Below are 27203 nucleotides of genomic sequence, written 5' to 3' on the forward strand. Positions count from 1 at the left end.
AATAAACCACGATTTATAAATACAGCGGGCATATTGTCATGAATGACATGATTTCCCATTAATAATAGTATATATATTATCATAATAAGAACAGTATTGTCCTTCATTTCGTAAGCTCTTTAATGTTATTTTGGACCATTATTCATATAGTAATCAGTAATCATATTACCTGAGCCCTTGAACTATAGAGCAAAAATAGTTACAGCATATATTTAGTGATTTTAATGTTAACAGATCATTGATGCAATAACATTTGGACCCTATTTGCCTGACTTGACGCATGGAATAAAAGATGGGCTTAGGAAGCATCCTCAATGTAGGTAAGACAATTTAACAGGGGGTGTGGGCAGGTGGTGGACCTCACCTCCTCTAGGGGGGTCCGGGGGCATGCTCCACCGGGAAGATTTATTTTTAAATGTTGAAGTTAAATGCATCAATCTGGTGCACTTTGAGAGCAAAATTAGGGACTAAATCTATGGATACATCTCTCAACACCCATATGAAACAGAACTGTAAACAGATTTACTTTTTCTTTCAACATTTATTTGAACAGCAAGTGGAGGCAAAAGTGACTGCACCCAAAACAATAAACCTGCTAGCTAACTAGCCTAAACTCAGTAACAGAATGTGGGCAACACGTTCTTCTCCACAGCTGCGCGACCTCTGAGTCAGACGTCACTTCCCCCTTTTCTATCCTACGGGTGCCACTCCCCCTGAACCCCGTTTCCCTGCCAGTTTTTTTCCTTAGAATACACCTTTAATTCTATAACAAAAAAAACAAAATAAAATCTCCAGAAAAAAATGAACAGATGAGTTATCCAACCACATTAATTTTAATAAAATATGAAATACATTGTTATTTACTTTTTACATTGGAAAGACGCCCTTCATATTGCCCTCCACCTCCTCTCCTCTTCCTCTCATTTTCTCCCTCTAAAAACTAAAATAATAATTTAAAACTTAAAAGTCGTACTAATGAACTCAATTCAACGAAACGTGGTGATAACATTAAATGATGTATACCTTTTTTTGTGAGAGGTCAAACTTAATTATTGCCTCCTCCCTTCCTCTCCTCATTTCCTCTCAGGTCTCTAAAAGATAAAAGGAAAACATGTTAAAATCTTCAAATAACACGTGAACAGAACTTGGTGAAATCTAGTATGAGTATTTGACCTTCTTTACATGAGAAGTCATGCCTAGTTTTGCCCCTCCACCTCCTCTCCTACCCTCTCCTCTCTAAAAATAAAAACAAGTGATGTTAGAATCTTCAAAAATAACGTGTGAACCTTTATATATACAGTCTATGGTGTGAACAGATGAACTGAACTTCCTGAAATCTAGAAACAAAAGATTGAATAACTTGGTTTTTACCTTTTTTGCATGTGAAGTTTCTACAAACGTAAATAACTTTGTGAAATCTAGAAATTATATTGGATATCTTGATTATTACCATGTTGTTTGTGACATGTCACTCTTAATTTTGCCTCCCTCCTCCTCTCCTCTTCGCTTCTTTCCTCCCCTCTGGAAAAACAACAACACATGCAAACACTGTTAAAAACAAGTAGTACGAATGAAAATGTTAAAATGATATTTACCTTTAATAATGAGAGGGTTCCCACATGCCCCTCTCTCATATTTCCTCTTCTCGTATTCCTCGTCTTCCCTTAGTGTTTCTTCTCTACTCTTCTCTGCTGTGATCCTTTTCATCTCTCCTCTGTGCTCTTTAAACCTCTATTTCTGATTGAATAACCCTTTTATCCCATTTTAACCCTTTCAATGTTTTTTTTTACCATTTTTAAACACCTTGTTGCTGATCTTACTATCACAGTTTGTACCACTACAGTTACTGTCCCCGCCTCCCTTCCCCAGTGTGGCCCCTGCCCTGAGGCCCTTGTCTCTGCAGACTCTTCTTGGCTGGGGTGGCCCTCGACAGACATATGGACCGATATGACATGGTGTCGCCATCCTTTTCCTTCTCTGCACAGGGGGGCTTCACTGAGGGGGTGAAACACGTTGGAGGTTCACACTGTCCCCCCCAGATCCCCCCCACTCTGTGCAGACACCCTGCCTGAGTAATGGACCGGCAACAAGGATTCTAACCAGAGCAGGGTCCTTACATCTGATACACTTTCATTTAATTCAGTTCAATCCAATACTTACCGTTCACATTTAAAAATAGTTCATGTCAAAGCAGTGCAATTTAAAAAAATATGAATTCATCAAATTTAAATATTTTTATGTTCAAATCATTTCGACTGAATTGAACTCAATTAAATGAGAAAATACTTACCCGTTCAAATCATTTAAACAAAAACGAATTGTTTTTTTAATTATTCAATTCAATTTGAACAGCTTACATTTCGATAAATGTAATTTAATTGAAATCTATTAAAAATAATTCCAATTAACTCAAATTCAAATCAATTCAATTTTAAGAAATACAATATAAACAAATGTTACTCTATTTAGCCGGGGGAAAAAAACATGTAGAAATTAAGTGGAAGGACAGAAGCGCTTAGGAGCACCGTTACCTGCTGACATACCTGCAGCCTCGGCTCCTCTCTTGCGCCACCTGCTGCCCACCTGGCTCCTCTTCTTCATCAGAAGTCGGGCGCTCTTCATCCACTGCTGCTCCGGGACCTTCCTCACCGGTAGAGGCTCACGGGGGGGCTCGGGTCGGGGGGAGGAGCCGGACCGCTGCGGCCACTGGAGGACGATCCTGGTGGGATGAGCACACGGCACAAGAGACCAGCCCTCCTCGGGAACAGGTGGGGAGGGTCTGCAGGAGAGGACAGGGGAGGAGGAGCAAGAAAAGCAAGAGCAAGAAGAAAAGTGAGAGGAAGAGGAAGAGCTAGAGAATGAGGTAGAGGAGGAGGAAGAGCTAGAGCGAGAGGAGGAGCGAGAGGAGGAGCGAGAGGAGGAGCGAGAGGAGGAGCGAGAGGAGGAGCGGGAGGAGGAGCGGGAGGAGGAGCGGGAGGAGGAGCGGGAGGAGGAGGAGGAGTGGGAGGAAGAGCTAAATGAGGAGGAGGAGCTAAAGGAGGAGCCAGGGTCAGACTTACCTTCATCCACAGCGCCTCTCCTGCTCCCCCTGCTGCCAGCCTGGTCCCTCCTCTTCATCAGAAGCCTCAGGTTCTTCTTCCACTTCGGCTCAGGGGCGGGGCCAGCTGGGGGGCCAAGGTGGGAGCCGGGGGAGGAGCTGCAGACCACCCTGAAGGGGGTGCGAGAAGAAGAAATGTTAGATCCAGAGGCAGCTGTACCTGGGGAGCCAGGTGAGGAGCCACTCTGGGAGGGGGGGGCTGGGGTCCTGCGCAGGATGAGGCGGAGCCGGCTGGGGTCTGGCAGGAGGACCGCTGTCCACTTGTAGTGCCGGTCCATCTGAAGGTAAAAATAAATACAACAATCAGACCACTGCTCCACGTCATGACGACACACCAGCGAGGGTTACACAATAATCACTCTCTCATCACATACTGAATTAAAAGGAGGACAATGCAATAATACATTGTTCAAACAAGCGCTGCAGAAAGTGAAACAGACATGAGAGCGTTTTACTGAAATATGAGCTAAAGAAAGGAAGCTTGCAAGAAACAGCCATGGCTGTAATGTGCAAACTTTTAAAAAACATGTCTTGCCTTTACTTTTCTCAAGGACAATAAATCCATATGTGTTTATAGTAATTGTGTAAAATGTGTGATGTTTAGCTTCTGGAAAGTGTTCGCCCTTCTTACCGTGGTTCTCAGTGGACTGAATGAAGCGGAGCCAGGTGAGGAGCCAGGTGCTGCTGGGATCCTGCGAAGGATGAGCTGCCCACTTGTTTGCTTGGACCAACTGAAGGTGATAAACACAACACATCAGGTTAATATACCATGGAGTGTTAACACCAGAATCACTTCCACATATTGAATTCAAAGGATCAATATTGCAATGCCAAAACGTAAAGAACATGCACGAAAACTAAACACGAGCAAGAGTAAAGAGTGTTTGCAGTATCAAATAGTAGCAAAGTCCCAAATGGATGCATTTGTTTCACACTTTCTTTGCATTGCCTTACAAATGTTAACATGTTGCTGGAACAAGGCATAAAGAAAGCAAACTGTGAAAAAGAAGCATGCTTCAGGCTGAAAAAAGGACTCAAGAATGCACCAACTTTTGTCTCAATACATCTGAATTTATGAGAACATATTTAGAACATGTTATTTCTAATCCTAGTTTGTGCACTGCTATGTCTCAATGCTTTTTTACAGTGAGGTTTACATTAAGCAGGCTTATATAACTTTCACAGAGGCAAAATTACGCCACAATTTCTTCAACAATATGTTCATTTAAGCTCTCCTACTAATTGACAATAGCATGTAAATACAAATCTATTTCTGTTGCAGCTATTTCACTTAATCTACTCTGTAATGATCAAGAAACGAGGACAATCGTGAATATCAGTCATATATATTCAATAAAAAGGATAAATAATGTTTTAACTTGTAAGCTTGTTTCAGTTATGGTTTGTAGCACTACAAAGAAAAAGGTAAAATCAACATACGTTAGCATGCTAACTTTTTCAACAGGTGAAACGGTTGGTCAGTATTTTGTCACAACAGGATTATTACACTCTAATTTGATTAATTAACAATACAAATAGAAGAAATGGTCAATATCTTCAGATATATCGGTGATTTTGTACGGGGTTTGGAGAGCGTCAGTGGTAAAATGCATTGAAAACAACATGGGTGAAAAAAGTGAATAAATGTCACATCTAACCCGAAAAACGTCCTGTACGTTTTGACAGTAGGGTTTAGGGAGAGGTCCGGAAGCAAAACGTATCAGGTTTAAGGGTTTGTTTTCAGAGAAATTGTCGAGTGAGAGCAGAAATGTTGAGTTTCTGACCGTCAGGAAGTTTGTGTTTGTTCAAACTAAGAGCATAACCTGGAGAGCCTGCATAGCAACCACGGAACCCTCAAGTCTCGCTCAGAGCTCTCGTGAGGCCAGGTCATATGGAGAGGCGAAGTCACGCCCATCTACTTCCGGACCATGGGACCCCGGAAGCGAAAAATTTACATTGAATTCAATGGAGAGAGAACACGTATCTTTTGATCCCGTTTGAATTGTGCCACGAACTACACATATGATGTTTGTCAATCTTAAACAATCATTTCCATGTCAAAAAAGTCACATTTTGTCGTAAAACTGCTGAAATATAAGACTATGAAAAATACGCTACTACAAAGACTACAAATCCCAAATCCCATTCTGGGTCGCGTAAGTGATGTCACAGGCATGCTCGGTGATTTATAATAAGACTCGTAATTAAAGCGAAGAAGAAGAAGATCTCATAACTGATTTATTCCCTCCAATAAATTATAGATCGCTAAAAATAAATTCACTTTTACAAGATGCCTGTGTGCTTTGTACCAGGTTGTAGTCATAAAAGTGATCATACCACTTGCTCCTTCTATCGATTCCCGTCTGATGAAAGGACCAGGAGTCGCTGGATCAGACATATCAGGTAATATCATAGGTAATATACATGTTGTGCATGGAACATAGTCAAGTTAGCTACCTAGCTAGTAGCGACGAGTAGCGAGCACGTTAGTTAGCATTACATTACTTAGCCTTGTCATTTTTAGTAGCCTTACCATGAAGTTATTATTTTATTACATGAAGTAAACCAAAATGTTAAACAGTAACCAAACATGATGGTAAGTATTTCGTGAAACTTTTGAAGAGTAGCCTACTGCGCCCTCCACCGGGTGCTAAGGAAGCAGTTCAGGGAGAGTCGAAGGCAGGCATGGAGCTTTGCATGACATTCTTCTGGACGTGTTTCATTGTGATGACAATCTGTTTGTTGGAAAGACAGTCGTTGTGTGCTTATTGAGAGAAAATTGTTAGAAGAGATAATTATTCAAAGTGTTGTTACTTTAAAGTGTTGTTACTGACCTTTTTCTCTTTTATTTTCTTTACCTCACCTGTAACTGCTGAGACGTTGAGGAACATGCACACTGACCTGCTCTGGCAACCTGATTTCCACTGTACGTAATAGTATTTGGTTATGGTATATTATTTATATACATCAAAGGCACAATGCACCCCCCAGAGACACACATGTATTGAGTGTGATATGTTGCATAGGTCATGCGAAATCATCTTTACATACTAGAAAACTGTAGGAGCGGCAACTTGTTTTGAAATTGAATTTTTAATATCCGATAATAAAGTTGATCTGTTTTCTTTATTCTTCTCTCTTCCCAGCTCCATCACCATTCTCTGTTCCTGCAGGTCCTGCTTGCTAATCAATGCTCATATTTTTTTACACAATTACAAATAAAGTCATTGCATTGTATGACATGAAGTTGTGCTTCATTCGGAGTCAATAATAAATTCATTCTGCCTTCAACTGCGCAATGATTGTGGACTGCACCGACATCCATGTAGCTGCCCCCCAGTAAGATGAACCAAGCAAAGAGGGTCCCCATCATGCCCAAGGACATCCAGCTGGCCCGCCGCATCCGCGGAGAGAGGGCTTAGACTGACCTGAGACCAGCACACCCAAACACAACAGCTCTTTTAAGAGCCACCTACATTTTCAAAGAGTTGCAATCCTACGTTATTATAATGATTAAACTGGTTCATGTATCACTTAGTTTACTGAACCGTGATGAATGAAAGAAATTAGTGAGGTAGTGGTTTACTGAAGTTACAAAGACATTAATATATGAGTAACAGGTCAGTGTAAACACAAGCTTCTGTCAATTATGGATCATTCAAACTATTTATATAAAAATATGTAATAAAGTTCTAAAACAAGTATTCGGTATATTCCTTGATAGCTTTTGGAGAAGGTTGTTTTTAAGTTTACTAAAATCTATCGTTTCAACTGTTTCACTTTATAAAAAGGGAACAGGTGAGTAGAGCATCATTGAGTTTCTTATTCTGTCAGTAAATTATCCAAATGAATGTTTTTCATTATTTTAGTCAACCCTAAACAAATTGATTGTACCTTTTAATGATGACCTTACATGGTCGGCAAAGTTAAATTAACTTCAGAAAATCAAATCTGTTCTGAGAAAAAACTAATAAATGTTTAAAGATAGGAACTTGCCATCCCACTGAAAAACAGTCCGTAGAGATTTAAAGGCGTAGTTGTAGTTCAGTCCAACGTTTCATTTGGATTCATTTGACAACAGTCAACTATTTTCATAAAGAATATATATATTTTTCAAAGTCAACTTTATTGTCAATCTTACTCAGTTTGAGAGATCAAAAAGACGTTTAAATAAAATTATACAATTTACAGATATGTATACAAATATATATATCCTATATACACCATCATGTATAATGATGGTGTATGATGTAGAAGGAAGTGTGGTAGATAACAAGTAAATATAGAGTTACATACAGATCCATGTTACAGCAAAAGATGGAATAACTAAGAAGCACGCAGTATAATAATAATTACATGCAACAATTAAATAACTGCTCAGCATCTCCACCACAATCCCAATCTGCTGTGTCCTGTTTTCCTCCCCTCTGCATAACACCCCATCACACATACGAAACACAACGCAGAGTCCGAGGGTGTTAAGAGTATGTTTATTGAAATGTCCTCCTCTCTACTGGCCAACACAGGGAGCATATGCTGGGTGTAGAATTGTTCCAGGAGGAGGAGATTTCCATGCCATGCAGGGTCTTTGGGGATGGGGATGATGATCGCCTCCTTCGTGGTCCACACAACAAAGTAGCAGAGACTCCGGTCTGTGATGTGCAGCTGCCCTTGGACCTGGTGCCAGTATGGGTGATTCTCCTTGAGAATATATGACCCACCCTCCTCACGGAGACAGAAGGATGGTAACTGGACTGCCTCCGTGATGGTCATGTTCCTCTGGCTGTGTGGACACTTCACCTCCAGCAGGGCAGATGGCTGCACAAGTCCATCGGGTGATGCTCCCAGAACACCCGACTCACTCACAAAGAGACCAGACTCGATTCGAACACTGTCACTTGATAGGCCTCCACAAAAGCCTTCACCCCTTCGGCCTCGTTTACAACCCCCCAGTTGACAGTTGGCGATGTCTCTGGCCAGTGGGTTGTATGTCTCCTCTCGCTGTTGGTAAAGTTGAGACACCGGCTGGACTACTTTGGAAGTGCCAGGCTTCCTCCACTGGCACTCAACATCTGTGGAGCTGATCTGCCACATGGCAAATATTGCCAATGCTGCAGCGTGGCTGCATTTGTACATCTCCTGTGCACAATCACAGACAGCGCTCTGCATCACGCCATCGTCTCCCATGCAGATCTGTAAAAATAAAGTAAGTACCATTTGTTAGCATGCTATAATAGATTGAATGAGCAATAATACAAGGATGGTCCGGATCTGGGGGTGGGAGGGTTTATTTTTCCATAGTGTTGTCCTCTTGTCTGTTGTTATTGTTTGTTTTTTCTGTATTTTTTGTAATTTGTGTTGTATTGGTTGTGATTGTACATTGTATTTTTCTAAATGTGTATGAATACATTTTTGAAAAACATTTGATCAACAATAAAAAAGGATTTGGTCAGGATCTAGACTCAGTGTGTAGTTTATTAATTAATCAATGCTCTCTACATTAGGAAAACACATACCGGTGTACCAGAGGGAGTCACACACAGCTGTGACTAGATAACCAAAATCCTTGAATCGACACACAGCAAATAAACTCAAATGACACAACGAGAAAAAGGAGATCACACATACAGTATAGTCGATATAAAACTGGCCGCTTCAATCTGAAGAGCAACTAAAACAAAACACGGGAGTGTACCTTGTTCTTGTGAACACTAATGTTATCCACAGCATACACAGAGACCACGAAGTTCTTAAGGAGAAAACTAGTTGCTAAAACAAAACACGTTAGTGTACCTTGTTAGCTAATGTTAGCTAGCTGACATTAACGTTACACATTGCACTCATATTACTCACCGAAACCTTGTAAAGCCGGTCCCGCATGCTGGCTCTTACAGAACCGACTAACTCCCCTTTCATATAGGTACAGCTCTCAACGTGCCCAGACTTGTAGTGATTTTCACCTCGTAAAATACTTTTATTCTCATTCTGAAAGAATGTGGTGAAATGTGCTAATGTGACGGCCATCTTTATGTTGGTGACGCGTATTGTGCGAGACGAGAGACCTGTAGTTCACTGAGCGGTTTCACACGAAAAAATGTGTAACTTCACAGTTTTACGACACATTTTTATTTTTTTGACTTGCAAAATGTTCTTTTAAATTGACAAACATCATATGTGTCATTCGTGGCACAATTCAAACGGGATCAAAAGATAACCTTTCTCTCTCCATTGACTTCAATGTATAATTTTCCGCTTCCGGGGTCCCATGGAGGCTTTCGGAAGGGGAGGGACTTCGCCTCTCTATTGTTGTTACATTTAATTTAATATAACTATAATATAAATATCTAGCGTATGAGCATCACATCAAAACACTCCTAGAACTAGACTCATTGTCTTCTGATATAAACGAAACTAAAGACGATGTGCACAAGCAAAGTTGAACAAATCTGAAAAATAATGCGACCATGAATAAATGAGCCACTTATTGCAAAACAACGTTCGTTTGAATGAATAAATATCACTAACCTTGATCCTTTAGTGTCCATGACGGCACCTGGGCCTCCTGTAATACAATTTCCTCTAATGATACAGTTTGAGAAACACACTAGACGATTTGGAGAGTAAGTGAAAAAAAATAACACATTCTTATCTATGTTGACTGGTCCGCATTTAGTCTTTCTTCATTTACATGTGAACATAGATTAGATCTACACGCAGGGGCGGACTGGGGGGGAAAAGTGGCCCGGGGATTTAATTGACAGACAGGCCCACTTACGGAGCGTCCACACAGCAGCGTGCGTCGTTGACGCTTGGCGGTGGGCGTGTCTGAAGCTTGGGGATTTTTTGCGAGCAACGCGACCAACAACCAATCACATGAATCTCCCGCCCCCGACATACATTACATTACATTACATTGCATTTAGCTGACGCTTTTATCCAAAGCGACTTACAATAAGTACATTCGACCAGGAAGACACAACCTTGAAGAAAACAGAATCATAAGTACATCAGGTTTCATAGAGCCAAACATTTCAAGTGCTACTCAACTGCTTTAGATAAGCCAGTCCTTTATTAGTATAAAAGTGCTTCGTTAATAGTTCTAACGCTCGAAGTGGAGTCGAAAGAGATGAGTTTTCAGTTTACGCCGGAAGATGTGCAAGCTATCTGCCGTCCTGATGTCAATGGGGAGCTCATTCCACCATCTTGGAGCCAGGACAGCAAACCCACGTGTTTTCGCCGATGGGAACTTGGGTCCCCCTCGCAGCGAGGGCGCAACGAGTCGTTTGGCTGATGCAGAGCGTAGTGCACGCGCTGGGGTGTACGGTTTAACCATGTCCTGGATGTAGGAAGGGCCAGATCCATTCGCAGCATGGTAAGCAAGTACCAGTGTCTTGAAGTGGATTCTAGCAGTTACCGGAAGCCAGTGAAGGGAGCGGAGGAGCGGAGTGGTGTGGGAGAATTTAGGAAGGTTGAAGACCAGACGAGCCGCTGCATTCTGGATGAGCTGCAGAGGTCGGATGGCACATGCAGGTAGACCAGCCAGGAGGGAGTTGCAGTAGTCTAGGCGTGAGATGACGAGAGCCTGGACCAGAACCTGAGTCGCTTTCTGAGTCAGCTGGGGACGTATCTTCCTGATGTTGTAAAGCGTGTATCTGCAGCAACGGGTTGTAGCAGCGATGTTTGCAGTGAAGGACAGGTTGTTATCTAGGATCACACCCAGATTCCTTGCAGTCTGAGTCGGGGAAACAACTGAGGTGCCGATGTTGATTGTTAGGTCAAGAGTGGGACAATCTTTTCCCGGGAGGAAGAGCAACTCAGTCTTGTCAAGGTTGAGCTTGAGGTGGTGAGCAGACATCCACTGAGAGATGTCAGCTAGACAAGCAGAGATGCGTGCAACGACCTGGGTCTCTGAGCGGGGAAAGGACAGAATTAATTGGGTGTCATCAGCGTAGCAGTGGTAAGAAAAACCATGCGGGATAATGACTGATCCGAGCGAGTTTGTGTACAGGGAGAAGAGGAGGGGACCAAGAACAGAGCCCTGAGGGACCCCCGTAATTAATTGACAAGGGTCGGACTCAGACCCTCTCCAAGTCACCCTGTAGGTACGGTCTTTCAGGTATGAGGTGAGGAGGGAAAGTGCAGAGCCTGAAACTCCAAGTTTTTGGAGAGTGCGAAGGAGGATCTGATGATTCACCGTGTCGAATGCAGCAGACAGGTCCAATAGGATGATGACAGAGGAGAGGGATGCAGTTTTGGCAGTGTGCAGTTCCTCCGTGACAGCAATGAGAGCAGTTTCTGTGGAGTGACCTGCCTTGAAACCAGACTGGTGCATACAAAGCAATAGCAATGTTAAAACGAAGTAAACTGGATATAAAATTCCCAAACAGGCGAAAACCTACCAGTTTCACCCACTGTCTCTGCCACCTCCCTCCATGCCTCGCTCCTCCGGTTTGTATCCCGGTAGATGAACAGAGACTGATCATACACCACCGGGTGATTCACTACCGCTATAATGAATTTTCCCTCCATTTTTTGGAATATGAGGAAATGACCTGCGTAGTCTCTCCCAGCATACACGCGGTTTGATTGGCTAGCGCTTGTACTGGCAGATTTGCATAAACGGGATTTCATTGGCTGACGCTTCTGCCGAGGCGCCAAAAGTTGAACATTGCTCAACTTTTGAAGCGAGCAACGCCAGCAACGCTCCACGTCGCTTCCCAAAATCCATCCATATATTTCAGTGCTAGGTTGATGCTTAGATAAGCTAACTATGAAACACTTTAACTGACAGGACTCAGGATCAGAGGTCGCGTTAACCGAATATTTTCCGTCTATGATGGATTTTTTTAACAATGACAGACAAATCTGAAAGCAGTCCGTCATTTTGACAGATTAGAACAAACTCAGAACAGCGCCAAAGATTCCCTGCAGCGAGGCTCCGGTGTTATGCCGTGTTATGCATGCCCTCCAAAAAGGAAATCATACCGTTTCCAAAACCAACTGTGCCGTAAAAATCATTGAAATGTCTGTGAGTTTTGGCTTTACGCTGTGCACGCTCCCGCGAGGTGCAGCAGCCATGCATAACACGGCGCATGTGAACTGTTCCCCCCCCCCCCCCCCCCGTTGACAGTTCACGAGCATGCTTCCCCCCCCCCCCCCCCCCCCGTCAGAGTTGTGTAAAGGCCGACGGGTAATTCTGGATTTTGACAGAAATTTGACGGGCAGCGAAAAAGTCAAGCGCAACCTCTGCTCAGGATCAACTGTGTATTGTAAGGTAGCTTCTAGCTTCATGTCGAACAGTAAGTCAACATTTCCCAGAGAGCTTTCTTTGAAATCACCAGATAACGCTAAAAAACATTACATTTAGATTGTATGACAAAGTGTTTATTTAATATATCTGGCTAGCTATAGCTACTTGCTAACGGTTTAGCTTACCCCCGCGATTCAAAGTAACGTCAACGTAGCTGTAATGTATGCTTTGCTTACATGTTTGCATAACTTGGAAGTTTACTGACATTTACATACCTTGTTTACCTGACTCAAGTGGTGGCTCTGGGGTTGTTGTGTGAGTATTTTTTGTCGTATTTTTTAAGAAAATGTTTTCTTATGTCCATCTTCAAAAACTCTTAGTCCCACTGACAGTTTATTTTAAACATTGTCACAGCTCACATGATAGGTACCTGTCAGCCAATAAGACAGATGTGTATTTCCATTCAACTCTCTGGTTGGTCTGGTGTCTTGCCTCTGTTGCATTCACTGAACACGGGAAATTACAATCCTGCCGTCCTCTCTTGTGTCATGATGAGGTTCAGGTAAAGCACGGTTAATGTATTATATTATTGACTCAATAATATAATACATGACTTTGAGAGTAGGCAATCTAGGCATATTAACACAATTAATTAAACATACTTATCACGGCGACGGTGTACTGAGATATTTTCTTTTTTTTAAATAAATACAATTCTTTTTTTTGCTAGGGGGCCCCTTAGTGGCTGCGGGGCCCTAAGCGGACGCTTATGTCGCTTAATGGGTCGGGCCGGCTCTGTCTGCCAATACCGAATCCTGATCCGATTATTCTATTTCCCAGATATATTGGTAGATACCAGAATACATGACACAATGAATCTTTGTAATATATTTATGTTCTCTTGTTTAAATAATCATACCAGTATTTAATGTGTTCTGGTCACCTGGAATCCTGGTAAGCTCCCAGCAGGGTATATTTAATACTATTATTAAACATAAGCTGGTGATAGATGGATAAACTGGCCAGCTAAAGTGTCCAAAACCCCTCTCCAGCCAACCATTCCAGCCTAATATCTACTGGCTGGTCAATTTACAACAACCTGACCAGCTACATTTATCTAAGCTGGTTTTTTCAGCAGTCATTATTATTTATTTACTATTTTTTGAGAATCTCTATGAATTATAGTCAAATGTATATACCAGTCTCTGTTCTGTTGCCTGAGCCAAGTTTGCCTGTTACATTACGATATATTATTATTGATTTACTATTTATTGAGAATCTCTATGAATTAAAGTCAAATGTATACCAGTCTGTGTTCTGTTGCCGCATCGGATCTCCGCCAAATCCAGGATCATCACCCCCCTAGTTCGCTCCCGTCTGTATCTCTACCGCTACTTGAATACTGTGGCTCAAACTGGTATGGTTCCACCACGTTAGACTCACCCGCATGATCTGATTCCACCACACCGGCATCCTCTTCAATAAAATCCTCCTCTTCTTGAAAGTGCACCGAGTCTATTGACGACTCACTGTCACTCGATTCTGTCTCCAGAGTCCGACATCAGCCATATAGGTAGTGTATTATTCAACAAGTGTTCTACTCGTGACGTGCGTGACGTCACTAACCGGCGAAAGCTGTTTTGTTCGGAGCGGTCGTGTAACATCGGAAGCGAGCATGGAAAGTTGTAATAAACCACGATTTATAAATACAGCGGGCATATTGTCATGAATGACATGATTTCCCATTAATAATAGTATATATATTATCGTAATAAGAACAGTATTGTCCTTCATTTCGTAAGCTCTTTAATGTTATTTTGGACCATTATTCATATAGTAATCAGTAATCATATTACCTGAGCCCTTGAACTATAGAGCAAAAATAGTTACAGCATATATTTAGTGATTTTAATGTTAACAGATCATTGATGCAATAACATTTGGACCCTATTTGCCTGACTTGACGCATGGAATAAAAGATGGGCTTAGGAAGCATCCTCAATGTAGGTAAGACAATTTAACAGGGGGTGTGGGCAGGTGGTGGACCTCACCTCCTCTAGGGGGGTCCGGGGGCATGCTCCACCGGGAAGATTTATTTTTAAATGTTGAAGTTAAATGCATCAATCTGGTGCACTTTGAGAGCAAAATTAGGGACTAAATCTATGGATACATCTCTCAACACCCATATGAAACAGAACTGTAAACAGATTTACTTTTTCTTTCAACATTTATTTGAACAGCAAGTGGAGGCAAAAGTGACTGCACCCAAAACAATAAACCTGCTAGCTAACTAGCCTAAACTCAGTAACAGAATGTGGGCAACACGTTCTTCTCCACAGCTGCGCGACCTCTGAGTCAGACGTCACTTCCCCCTTTTCTATCCTACGGGTGCCACTCCCCCTGAACCCCGTTTCCCTGCCAGTTTTTTTCCTTAGAATACACCTTTATTCTATAACAAAAAAAACAAAATAAAATCTCCAGAAAAAAATGAACAGATGAGTTATCCAACCACATTAATTTTAATAAAATATGAAATACATTGTTATTTACTTTTTACATTGGAAAGACGCCCTTCATATTGCCCTCCACCTCCTCTCCTCTTCCTCTCATTTTCTCCCTCTAAAAACTAAAATAATAATTTAAAACTTAAAAGTCGTACTAATGAACTCAATTCAACGAAACGTGGTGATAACATTAAATGATGTATACCTTTTTTTGTGAGAGGTCAAACTTAATTATTGCCTCCTCCCTTCCTCTCCTCATTTCCTCTCAGGTCTCTAAAAGATAAAAGGAAAACATGTTAAAATCTTCAAATAACACGTGAACAGAACTTGGTGAAATCTAGTATGAGTATTTGACCTTCTTTACATGAGAAGTCATGCCTAGTTTTGCCCCTCCACCTCCTCTCCTACCCTCTCCTCTCTAAAAATAAAAACAAGTGATGTTAGAATCTTCAAAAATAACGTGTGAACCTTTATATATACAGTCTATGGTGTGAACAGATGAACTGAACTTCCTGAAATCTAGAAACAAAAGATTGAATAACTTGGTTTTTACCTTTTTTGCATGTGAAGTTTCTACAAACGTAAATAACTTTGTGAAATCTAGAAATTATATTGGATATCTTGATTATTACCATGTTGTTTGTGACATGTCACTCTTAATTTTGCCTCCCTCCTCCTCTCCTCTTCGCTTCTTTCCTCCCCTCTGGAAAAACAACAACACATGCAAACACTGTTAAAAACAAGTAGTACGAATGAAAATGTTAAAATGATATTTACCTTTAATAATGAGAGGGTTCCCACATGCCCCTCTCTCATATTTCCTCTTCTCGTATTCCTCGTCTTCCCTTAGTGTTTCTTCTCTACTCTTCTCTGCTGTGATCCTTTTCATCTCTCCTCTGTGCTCTTTAAACCTCTATTTCTGATTGAATAACCCTTTTATCCCATTTTAACCCTTTCAATGTTTTTTTTTACCATTTTTAAACACCTTGTTGCTGATCTTACTATCACAGTTTGTACCACTACAGTTACTGTCCCCGCCTCCCTTCCCCAGTGTGGCCCCTGCCCTGAGGCCCTTGTCTCTGCAGACTCTTCTTGGCTGGGGTGGCCCTCGACAGACATATGGACCGATATGACATGGTGTCGCCATCCTTTTCCTTCTCTGCACAGGGGGGCTTCACTGAGGGGGTGAAACACGTTGGAGGTTCACACTGTCCCCCCCAGATCCCCCCCACCCTGTGCAGACACCCTGCCTGAGTAATGGACCGGCAACAAGGATTCTAACCAGAGCAGGGTCCTTACATCTGATACACTTTCATTTAATTCAGTTCAATCCAATACTTACCGTTCACATTTAAAAATAGTTCATGTCAAAGCAGTGCAATTTAAAAAAATATGAATTCATCAAATTTAAATATTTTTATGTTCAAATCATTTCGACTGAATTGAACTCAATTAAATGAGAAAATACTTACCCGTTCAAATCATTTAAACAAAAACGAATTGTTTTTTTAATTATTCAATTCAATTTGAACAGCTTACATTTCGATAAATGTAATTTAATTGAAATCTATTAAAAATAATTCCAATTAACTCAAATTCAAATCAATTCAATTTTAAGAAATACAATATAAACAAATGTTACTCTATTTAGCCGGGGGAAAAAAACATGTAGAAATTAAGTGGAAGGACAGAAGCGCTTAGCAGCACCGTTACCTGCTGACATACCTGCAGCCTCGGCTCCTCTCTTGCGCCACCTGCTGCCCACCTGGCTCCTCTTCTTCATCAGAAGTCGGGCGCTCTTCATCCACTGCTGCTCCGGGACCTTCCTCACCGGTAGAGGCTCACGGGGGGGCTCGGGTCGGGGGGAGGAGCCGGACCGCTGCGGCCACTGGAGGACGATCCTGGTGGGATGAGCACACGGCACAAGAGACCAGCCCTCCTCGGGAACAGGTGGGGAGGGTCTGCAGGAGAGGACAGGGGAGGAGGAGCAAGAAAAGCAAGAGCAAGAAGAAAAGTGAGAGGAAGAGGAAGAGCTAGAGAATGAGGTAGAGGAGGAGGAAGAGCTAGAGCGAGAGGAGGAGCGAGAGGAGGAGCGAGAGGAGGAGCGAGAGGAGGAGCGGGAGGAGGAGCGGGAGGAGGAGCGGGAGGAGGAGCGGGAGGAGGAGGAGGAGTGGGAGGAAGAGCTAAATGAGGAGGAGGAGCTAAAGGAGGAGCCAGGGTCAGACTTACCTTCATCCACAGCGCCTCTCCTGCTCCCCCTGCTGCCAGCCTGGTCCCTCCTCTTCATCAGAAGCCTCAGGTTCTTCTTCCACTTCGGCTCAGGGGCGGGGCCAGCTGGGGGGCCAAGGTGGGAGCCGGGGGAGGAGCTGCAGACCACCCTGAAGGGGGTGCGAGAAGAAGAAATGTTAGATCCAGAGGCAGCTGTACCTGGGGAGCCAGGTGAGGAGCCACTCTGGGAGGGGGGGGCTGGGGTCCTGCGCAGGATGAGGCGGAGCCGGCTGGGGTCTGGCAGGAGGACCGCTGTCCACTTGTAGTGCCGGTCCATCTGAAGGTAAAAATAAATACAACAATCAGACCACTGCTCCACGTCATGACGACACACCAGCGAGGGTTACACAATAATCACTCTCTCATCACATACTGAATTAAAAGGAGGACAATGCAATAATACATTGTTCAAACAAGCGCTGCAGAAAGTGAAACAGACATGAGAGCGTTTTACTGAAATATGAGCTAAAGAAAGGAAGCTTGCAAGAAACAGCCATGGCTGTAATGTGCAAACTTTTTAAAAACATGTCTTGCCTTTACTTTTCTCAAGGACAATAAATCCATATGTGTTTATAGTAATTGTGTAAAATGTGTGATGTTTAGCTTCTGGAAAGTGTTCGCCCTTCTTACCGTGGTTCTCAGTGGACTGAATGAAGCGGAGCCAGGTGAGGAGCCAGGTGCTGCTGGGATCCTGCGAAGGATGAGCTGCCCACTTGTTTGCTTGGACCAACTGAAGGTGATAAACACAACACATCAGGTTAATATACCATGGAGTGTTAACACCAGAATCACTTCCACATATTGAATTCAAAGGATCAATATTGCAATGCCAAAACGTAAAGAACATGCACGAAAACTAAACACGAGCAAGAGTAAAGAGTGTTTGCAGTATCAAATAGTAGCAAAGTCCCAAATGGATGCATTTGTTTCACACTTTCTTTGCATTGCCTTACAAATGTTAACATGTTGCTGGAACAAGGCATAAAGAAAGCAAACTGTGAAAAAGAAGCATGCTTCAGGCTGAAAAAAGGACTCAAGAATGCACCAACTTTTGTCTCAATACATCTGAATTTATGAGAACATATTTAGAAAATGTTATTTCTAATCCTAGTTTGTGCACTGCTATGTCTCAATGCTTTTTTACAGTGAGGTTTACATTAAGCAGGCTTATATAACTTTCACAGAGGCAAAATTACGCCACAATTTCTTCAACAATATGTTCATTTAAGCTCTCCTACTAATTGACAATAGCATGTAAATACAAATCTATTTCTGTTGTAGCTATTTCACTTAATCTACTCTGTAATGATCAAGAAACGAGGACAATCGTGAATATCAGTCATATATATTCAATAAAAAGGATAAATAATGTTTTAACTTGTAAGCTTGTTTCAGTTATGGTTTGTAGCACTACAAAGAAAAAGGTAAAATCAACATACGTTAGCATGCTAACTTTTTCAACAGGTGAAACGGTTGGTCAGTATTTTGTCACAACAGGATTATTACACTCTAATTTGATTAATTAACAATACAAATAGAAGAAATGGTCAATATCTTCAGATATATCGGTGATTTTGTACGGGGTTTGGAGAGCGTCAGTGGTAAAATGCATTGAAAACAACATGGGTGAAAAAAGTGAATAAATGTCACATCTAACCCGAAAAACGTCCTGTACGTTTTGACAGTAGGGTTTAGGGAGAGGTCCGGAAGCAAAACGTATCAGGTTTAAGGGTTTGTTTTCAGAGAAATTGTCGAGTGAGAGCAGAAATGTTGAGTTTCTGACCGTCAGGAAGTTTGTGTTTGTTCAAACTAAGAGCATAACCTGGAGAGCCTGCATAGCAACCACGGAACCCTCAAGTCTCGCTCAGAGCTCTCGTGAGGCCAGGTCATATTGTTGTTACATTTAATTTAATATAACTATAATATAAATATCTAGCGTATGAGCATCACATCAAAACACTCCTAGAACTAGACTCATTGTCTTCTGATATAAACGAAACTAAAGACGATGTGCACAAGCAAAGTTGAACAAATCTGAAAAATAATGCGACCATGAATAAATGAGCCACTTATTGCAAAACAACGTTCGTTTGAATGAATAAATATCACTAACCTTGATCCTTTAGTGTCCATGACGGCACCTGGGCCTCCTGTAATACAATTTCCTCTAATGATACAGTTTGAGAAACACACTAGACGATTTGGAGAGTAAGTGAAAAAAAAATAACACATTCTTATCTATGTTGACTGGTCCGCATTTAGTCTTTCTTCATTTACATGTGAACATAGATTAGATCTACACGCAGGGGCGGACTGGGGGGGGAAAAGTGGCCCGGGGATTTAATTGACAGACAGGCCCACTTACGGAGCGTCCACACAGCAGCGTGCGTCGTTGACGCTTGGCGGTGGGCGTGTCTGAAGCTTGGGGATTTTTTGCGAGCAACGCGACCAACAACCAATCACATGAATCTCCCGCCCCCGACATACATTACATTACATTACATTGCATTTAGCTGACGCTTTTATCCAAAGCGACTTACAATAAGTACATTCGACCAGGAAGACACAACCTTGAAGAAAACAGAATCATAAGTACATCAGGTTTCATAGAGCCAAACATTTCAAGTGCTACTCAACTGCTTTAGATAAGCCAGTCCTTTATTAGTATAAAAGTGCTTCGTTAATAGTTCTAACGCTCGAAGTGGAGTCGAAAGAGATGAGTTTTCAGTTTACGCCGGAAGATGTGCAAGCTATCTGCCGTCCTGATGTCAATGGGGAGCTCATTCCACCATCTTGGAGCCAGGACAGCAAACCCACGTGTTTTCGCCGATGGGAACTTGGGTCCCCCTCGCAGCGAGGGCGCAACGAGTCGTTTGGCTGATGCAGAGCGTAGTGCACGCGCTGGGGTGTACGGTTTAACCATGTCCTGGATGTAGGAAGGGCCAGATCCATTCGCAGCATGGTAAGCAAGTACCAGTGTCTTGAAGTGGATTCTAGCAGTTACCGGAAGCCAGTGAAGGGAGCGGAGGAGCGGAGTGGTGTGGGAGAATTTAGGAAGGTTGAAGACCAGACGAGCCGCTGCATTCTGGATGAGCTGCAGAGGTCGGATGGCACATGCAGGTAGACCAGCCAGGAGGGAGTTGCAGTAGTCTAGGCGTGAGATGACGAGAGCCTGGACCAGAACCTGAGTCGCTTTCTGAGTCAGCTGGGGACGTATCTTCCTGATGTTGTAAAGCGTGTATCTGCAGCAACGGGTTGTAGCAGCGATGTTTGCAGTGAAGGACAGGTTGTTATCTAGGATCACACCCAGATTCCTTGCAGTCTGAGTCGGGGAAACAACTGAGGTGCCGATGTTGATTGTTAGGTCAAGAGTGGGACAATCTTTTCCCGGGAGGAAGAGCAACTCAGTCTTGTCAAGGTTGAGCTTGAGGTGGTGAGCAGACATCCACTGAGAGATGTCAGCTAGACAAGCAGAGATGCGTGCAACGACCTGGGTCTCTGAGCGGGGAAAGGACAGAATTAATTGGGTGTCATCAGCGTAGCAGTGGTAAGAAAAACCATGCGGGATAATGACTGATCCGAGCGAGTTTGTGTACAGGGAGAAGAGGAGGGGACCAAGAACAGAGCCCTGAGGGACCCCCGTAATTAATTGACAAGGGTCGGACTCAGACCCTCTCCAAGTCACCCTGTAGGTACGGTCTTTCAGGTATGAGGTGAGGAGGGAAAGTGCAGAGCCTGAAACTCCAAGTTTTTGGAGAGTGCGAAGGAGGATCTGATGATTCACCGTGTCGAATGCAGCAGACAGGTCCAATAGGATGATGACAGAGGAGAGGGATGCAGTTTTGGCAGTGTGCAGTTCCTCCGTGACAGCAATGAGAGCAGTTTCTGTGGAGTGACCTGCCTTGAAACCAGACTGGTGCATACAAAGCAATAGCAATGTTAAAACGAAGTAAACTGGATATAAAATTCCCAAACAGGCGAAAAACCTACCAGTTTCACCCACTGTCTCTGCCACCTCCCTCCATGCCTCGCTCCTCCGGTTTGTATCCCGGTAGATGAACAGAGACTGATCATACACCACCGGGTGATTCACTACCGCTATAATGAATTTTCCCTCCATTTTTTGGAATATGAGGAAATGACCTGCGTAGTCTCTCCCAGCATACACGCGGTTTGATTGGCTAGCGCTTGTACTGGCAGATTTGCATAAACGGGATTTCATTGGCTGACGCTTCTGCCGAGGCGCCAAAAGTTGAACATTGCTCAACTTTTGAAGCGAGCAACGCCAGCAACGCTCCACGTCGCTTCCCAAAATCCATCCATATATTTCAGTGCTAGGTTGATGCTTAGATAAGCTAACTATGAAACACTTTAACTGACAGGACTCAGGATCAGAGGTCGCGTTAACCGAATATTTTCCGTCTATGATGGATTTTTTTAACAATGACAGACAAATCTGAAAGCAGTCCGTCATTTTGACAGATTAGAACAAACTCAGAACAGCGCCAAAGATTCCCTGCAGCGAGGCTCCGGTGTTATGCCGTGTTATGCATGCCCTCCAAAAAGGAAATCATACCGTTTCCAAAACCAACTGTGCCGTAAAAATCATTGAAATGTCTGTGAGTTTTGGCTTTACGCTGTGCACGCTCCCGCGAGGTGCAGCAGCCATGCATAACACGGCGCATGTGAACTGTCCCCCCCCCCCCCTCCCCCCGTTGACAGTTCACGAGCATGCTTCCCCCCCCCCCCCCCCCCCCCCCCGTCAGAGTTGTGTAAAGGCCTTTGACGGGCAGCGAAAAAGTCAAGCGCAACCTCTGCTCAGGATCAACTGTGTATTGTAAGGTAGCTTCTAGCTTCATGTCGAACAGTAAGTCAACATTTCCCAGAGAGCTTTCTTTGAAATCACCAGATAACGCTAAAAAACATTACATTTAGATTGTATGACAAAGTGTTTATTTAATATATCTGGCTAGCTATAGCTACTTGCTAACGGTTTAGCTTACCCCCGCGATTCAAAGTAACGTCAACGTAGCTGTAATGTATGCTTTGCTTACATGTTCGCATAACTTGGAAGTTTACTGACATTTACATACCTTGTTTACCTGACTCAAGTGGTGGCTCTGGGGTTGTTGTGTGAGTATTTGTTGTCGTATTTTTTAAGAAAATGTTTTCTTATGTCCATCTTCAAAAACTCTGAGTCCCACTGACAGTTTATTTTAAACATTGTCACAGCTCACAGGATAGGTACCTGTCAGCCAATAAGACAGATGTGTATTTCCATTCAACTCTCTGGTTGGTCTGGTGTCTTGCCTCTGTTGCATTCACTGAACACGGGAAATTACAATCCTGCCGTCCTCTCTTGTGTCATGATGAGGTTCAGGTAAAGCACGGTTAATGTATTATATTATTGACTCAATAATATAATACATGACTTTGAGAGTAGGCAATCTAGGCATATTAACACAATTAATAACATACTTATCACGGCGACGGTGTACTGAGATCTTTTTTTTTTTTTAAAAGTAGTGGCTGCGGGGCCCTAAGCGGCCGCTTATGTCGCTTAATGGGTCGGGCCGGCTCTGTCTGCCAATACCGAATCCTGATCCGATTATTCTATTTCCCAGATAATACAGCTGCACTGTGTACACTAGCTCTATTTGTTTTTGCCATTGTAATTCACCATAAGCAATTGTTGACTGTAACGTCTATGCCAACCGACTGTAATTTGTAATGTATTATACTTTAACGGTTCTGGCAACCACAGCAGCCCAAATGTTAACGTAAATGTCTAGTTTTCTTTTTACAGTTTACTTATGTACATTTCTTTTCAGTTTGCGTGAAGAAGTGGCTTCAACAGACAGAAGTGCTGGCCAGATTGGGAAAGGCTGGACGCTACACAACGGAAGGTTGTGAGTTCAAATCCCGCCAGGAACACCACCACTAGTGTGCCCTTGAGTAAGGCATTTAGTCCTTAGTTATTCCAGGGAGCAGAGCCGGCCCGACCCATTAAGCGACATAAGCGGCCGCTTAGGGCCCCGCAGTCACTAAGGGGCCCCCTAGCAAAACAAATATTATTTAAAAAATAAGTGATAAGTATATTTAATTAATTTACAGTCATAAAACCTATTTTTACAAACGTCGTTTTGGCGTCAACTTTTACATTACGTTATACAGTCGGCAACTTCAGTCTTCAAAAGTTAGCAAGCCAGCATTGCTAATGCTATCGTGTCTAGGTTAAATACACGTTATTATATTAATCAATGTCAACAGCCATGTGTTATACATCCGATTGACAACAGTAATTTAAATAAGTTGTTAAACGACTCTTGTATGAATGGGCATGTTGTAATTTGTAACTACACTTCTGTGAGCAGTGGTACAGAAGTCATACAGCATACTGTATACACAGAGGTGGGAAGTAACTAAGAACATTTACTCAAGTACTGTACTTAAGTAGAATTTTGAGATACTTGTACTTCACTTGAGTGTTTCCATATTTGTCTACTGTGTACTTCTAATTCCACTACAATTCAGAGGTAAATGGTGTACTTTTACTCCACTACATGTGTTTAATAGCTTACCTTTAGTTACTTTACAGATTTGGTTAAGATGCCTATTGGTTACTGGTGGCGTTTTATGAGTTTATGTTTATCCGTTTATTTGTTCATATAGACACCTAAAGTATATCATATATTATATGATATAAATATCTTTATGTGAGATAAGGGATCGTTGCTCACTATGATATGATAAAGTGTGTTATATGCTCCAGGAAGGACACAGTATATTGTTGAATATATATTCAAGATAGCTATATACTGTATATAACATTACATTAATTGTAATTCAATATACACACATCAATCATATATGGATAAAAGGACAACTTCACCGTTTATGAACATGATGTGTGTTTATACATGATTATATGTGTAGATAACCTGTGTAAATAATGGTTAACATGGTATCAGTGTTGTTCGCTTAGCAGTGTAGTTCTCTCTAACACTTGCATTGTTATTTTACTTAAAGTTTAGATGATCACTAAACCTATAAGCCATAACAAAATGGGAGATGCGGAATGGACGGGCTTTGGCCTTCAGGAGGGATAAACCCGCTCCAAGGAAACGGAAGTGACGTGACCTCTGTCAGAAGGTAAAGTATAGAAACATATGTACCTATTACTTATTATTCACATATGATAAGTATATTACTGAACATTTACAATTTACTGGTGCAAATATTATCAATCAAAGGATTTACACTGAGTGACTCACTCCAGACTAAAACATAATGATGATAGTTTCAGATTAAGAAATGCCTCATGCATACATTTTATATCACACCGCCAGTAGTTACCCCAGAGCCCAGCCTCCTCCCTGTGGCCTGCCAGGAGCCCCCAGAGCCCAGCCTCCTCCCAAGCAGTCTCTGGGTGCTGTCCATGTATGGCAGGGATATCCTCTCCCACATGGACCATATCAAGGCCAGCATCACCTCCACATTTGGTTCCATCTTAAAGATGGACTCAACCAAAAAGGTCAAACATAACGTGACTGTGTATTTGATTTCCGTGTTTGTTAAACTCTCTTATAAACAATAACATTACAAACTAGTTTTTATCATAAATGTGTTTGGTTATAAATCTAGAAACATTAACTGCTATAGATCATTTCTAATAAATGCCTCAACTTTGCTGTTGTCACATTCCAGATCACAAAGCATCAAAGAAAGGTGGAGATGCAGCTGTTCCCTGCTCCACCCTCAGGTCCTCAGGTGGAGATGCAGCTGTTCCCTGCTCCACCCTCAGGTCCTCAGGTGGTGTTGCAGCTCTTCCCTGCTCCACCCTCTGGCCCTCAGGTGGTGATGCAGCACTTCCCTGCTCCACCTTTGGGCTCCATGATATTTACACCAGTGAGCTCACAGGTTCCTGTCCTGGTCGCTGCTCCACAGACTCTGAATGCCAGCCTCTCTCTGCTTTTCCTGCTCCTGCTCCATACAGCCAAACACTGACCCGCAAAGTACTGCCCAACACGTGTGGAGGTGTGGGAGGTTTGGGACAGCGGACCCTGGACACAGCCAGTACAGGGAGTAGTGAACTACATTGTGCCAAAGGAGCAATGGTTGGAGGACATAACAAAATGTATATCTCCCCACCAGAGGCATGGACACTGGAGTGGACACTGTATATAGTTCGGTGTATAGTTTGATATTTATTTATATATATGATATGTATATATTTTATTAAGTTTATGATAATGTTTATTTGATGTTAAAACCCATTTAGAGTGTTATTTTTGTTATACTGCACCTTACTTACTTGTATGGGTTGTTTTACATTGTATTAAGTTGAACTACTTTAAAATAAAGGTTTGGTTCTATCAAGTATGTGACTGTCCAATAATTGAGTGGAGTGCTATGTTTAGAATTTCTATAGGTTTTCTCTTTGTTTGTTAAAAGAAATACATTATAACACCAATACCTTCTTAGTTCATATTAAATGTAATGGTTACATTTAAGTATTTGTCCACAGCACACAAACCATGAGCTGGTCCATATTGGGTACTTCAAAACTATCCCTGATAAAGAAAATAATAATAATTGTATGTAATAAACTTGAAAGAAGTAGATACGTTTTACTTAATATTTATTAGAAATATATAATTTTAATAGAAATGTGTTAATAGTTAACTGCATAACACAAGTGTTATTAGTCAACAAACGCATACGTTGTTGGTCTTTATTAAAGTACTTCTGTATATAAATACTTTTTTCCTTATTCCCCCTTCTTCTCCTTTCTTCCCCCCCTTGCAAGACTATTGTTCGCCAGCTTTGGCGCACCTCACTCTCCATTAGACCACCACTATCCCATACTATTGTGATAAACACTGAGTACTTACACCACTGCCCTCTACTTGAGTCTTCATACTTTACTCATGTATTTCTATTGCAGGCTACTGTATTTATGTCCCTCTAATATCAGAGGCTGATATCGCACTTTACTAATTAGAGGGCAACAGTAACTCTTAAAAAAAACGAAAAGGAAACGTATTCTCTTTCGACCAACATTAAAATGCATTTTACACATTTGGGCATCAATATACAACCCAAACAGGGACCACATGGCTGCGAAGAACGCTTCAAATATAGCTATATTGTTGGCGTTAAGCTTATAATACTCCCCAACGCTTTAGTTGATTAACATTTTTTAATCACCTTTTCAGTATTAAATAATTTTGATATTGTTATAATTTCACCTAAGAGCGATCCAGCACTGAAATCTCCCTTTTTGTATTTTCCACAAACAGAATTAAGGTTTCACAAATCTCAGCAGGATTTTCGCTTAGCCGGCTAAATTCGGGGAAAACTCCGGCTTTCCAGTCCTACGAAGCTGGTTCTCTTTTTAGCAGGCTAGATCTCCATGGTAATTTATGCTAAACGGCTAACCTGCTCCGGAGCAGGTTAGGTTGCAGGCTAAACGCGCCTGCTGACCAATCAGAGCTCAGTGTGCGGAGTTTAAAGCGATCAAGTCATATTACAGGAGAAAGGAAATACAGAAAAGCTGCCGTTGCAGGAAAGACGGCCGGTGTTGTGCCGTAGATTGAAGCCTTGCCGTAGATTGAAGCCCTGTTCGCGGGGACGCGCAAACGTGACGTCATCGCCTGTATTGATCCCTGTACTACGGTGGCCCTGAAGTGCAAGACACCACAGCATTTCACCAAACACAACAGCATTTCACAAAACGCCGCAGCATTTCACAAACACAACAGCATTTCACAAAACACAACAGCATTTCACAAAACACAACAGCATTTCACATTGGACGGAAAGGGTATTCCTTAGGGAGAACCAAGGGCGCCGGAAGCGGGGGGGCCAGGGGGCCATTGGCCCCCCCACTTTTCAGCCCTGCCCCACATTTTCGCAGCAGCACATTTGTTTTTCTTTTCAGTCTTTATTTCGAACAGATTCAAAAATAACAAATAAAAAATAACAAATGTGAAAAACAGAATACCGTATTGTTATAATACATTATTTATCCACATTCATGGTAATATTTGTATATTCAACAAAAAAAAAAAAAAAAGTCTTC

The 27203-nt window shown here is 42.2% G+C and overlaps 2 protein-coding genes across 19 annotated transcripts; both read right to left on the minus strand.

Annotated features, from left to right (window-relative positions):
• Positions 1 to 667: 667 nt before the first annotated feature.
• On the minus strand, positions 668 to 9904 carry LOC117547404 (sulfated surface glycoprotein 185-like). Of its 10 annotated transcripts, XM_034218142.1 has the most exons (8): positions 4921 to 5027; positions 3729 to 3828; positions 3060 to 3375; positions 2544 to 2779; positions 1451 to 1521; positions 1174 to 1236; positions 1024 to 1091; positions 668 to 763 (listed from the first exon to the last, which is right to left on the minus strand). In XM_034218142.1, exons 1-4 carry the CDS (start codon positions 5010 to 5012, stop codon positions 2646 to 2648), a joined length of 642 nt encoding a protein of 213 aa, XP_034074033.1. In that variant the 5' UTR covers positions 5013 to 5027; the 3' UTR covers positions 668 to 763; positions 1024 to 1091; positions 1174 to 1236; positions 1451 to 1521; positions 2544 to 2645. The 10 variants fall into 10 exon arrangements, with proteins under 10 accessions (XP_034074033.1, XP_034074038.1, XP_034074029.1 ...); XM_034218147.1 differs by lacking the exons at positions 668 to 763; positions 4921 to 5027 and adding an exon at positions 9623 to 9904 and having other exon boundaries at positions 813 to 1091; XM_034218138.1 differs by lacking the exon at positions 668 to 763 and having other exon boundaries at positions 813 to 1091.
• On the minus strand, positions 8267 to 19296 carry LOC117547402 (putative protein TPRXL). Of its 9 annotated transcripts, none has more exons than XR_004569178.1 (6): positions 19233 to 19296; positions 17750 to 17849; positions 16577 to 17396; positions 15484 to 15554; positions 15057 to 15124; positions 8267 to 8290 (listed from the first exon to the last, which is right to left on the minus strand). XR_004569178.1 is itself a non-coding variant. In XM_034218134.1 (5 exons), the coding sequence occupies exons 1-4, from the start codon at positions 19250 to 19252 to the stop codon at positions 15508 to 15510; spliced, it is 987 nt and encodes a 328-aa protein (XP_034074025.1). In that variant the 5' UTR covers positions 19253 to 19296; the 3' UTR covers positions 14846 to 15124; positions 15484 to 15507. The 9 variants fall into 9 exon arrangements, 6 of the variants coding, with proteins under 6 accessions (XP_034074025.1, XP_034074024.1, XP_034074023.1 ...); XR_004569177.1 differs by lacking the exon at positions 8267 to 8290 and adding an exon at positions 15207 to 15269 and having other exon boundaries at positions 14846 to 15124; XM_034218134.1 differs by lacking the exon at positions 8267 to 8290 and having other exon boundaries at positions 14846 to 15124.
• Positions 19297 to 27203: the final 7907 nt, after the last annotated feature.

This window comes from Gymnodraco acuticeps, unplaced genomic scaffold (assembly GCF_902827175.1).
Source record: "Gymnodraco acuticeps unplaced genomic scaffold, fGymAcu1.1, whole genome shotgun sequence".
Classification (NCBI taxonomy): Eukaryota; Metazoa; Chordata; class Actinopteri; order Perciformes; family Bathydraconidae; genus Gymnodraco; species Gymnodraco acuticeps.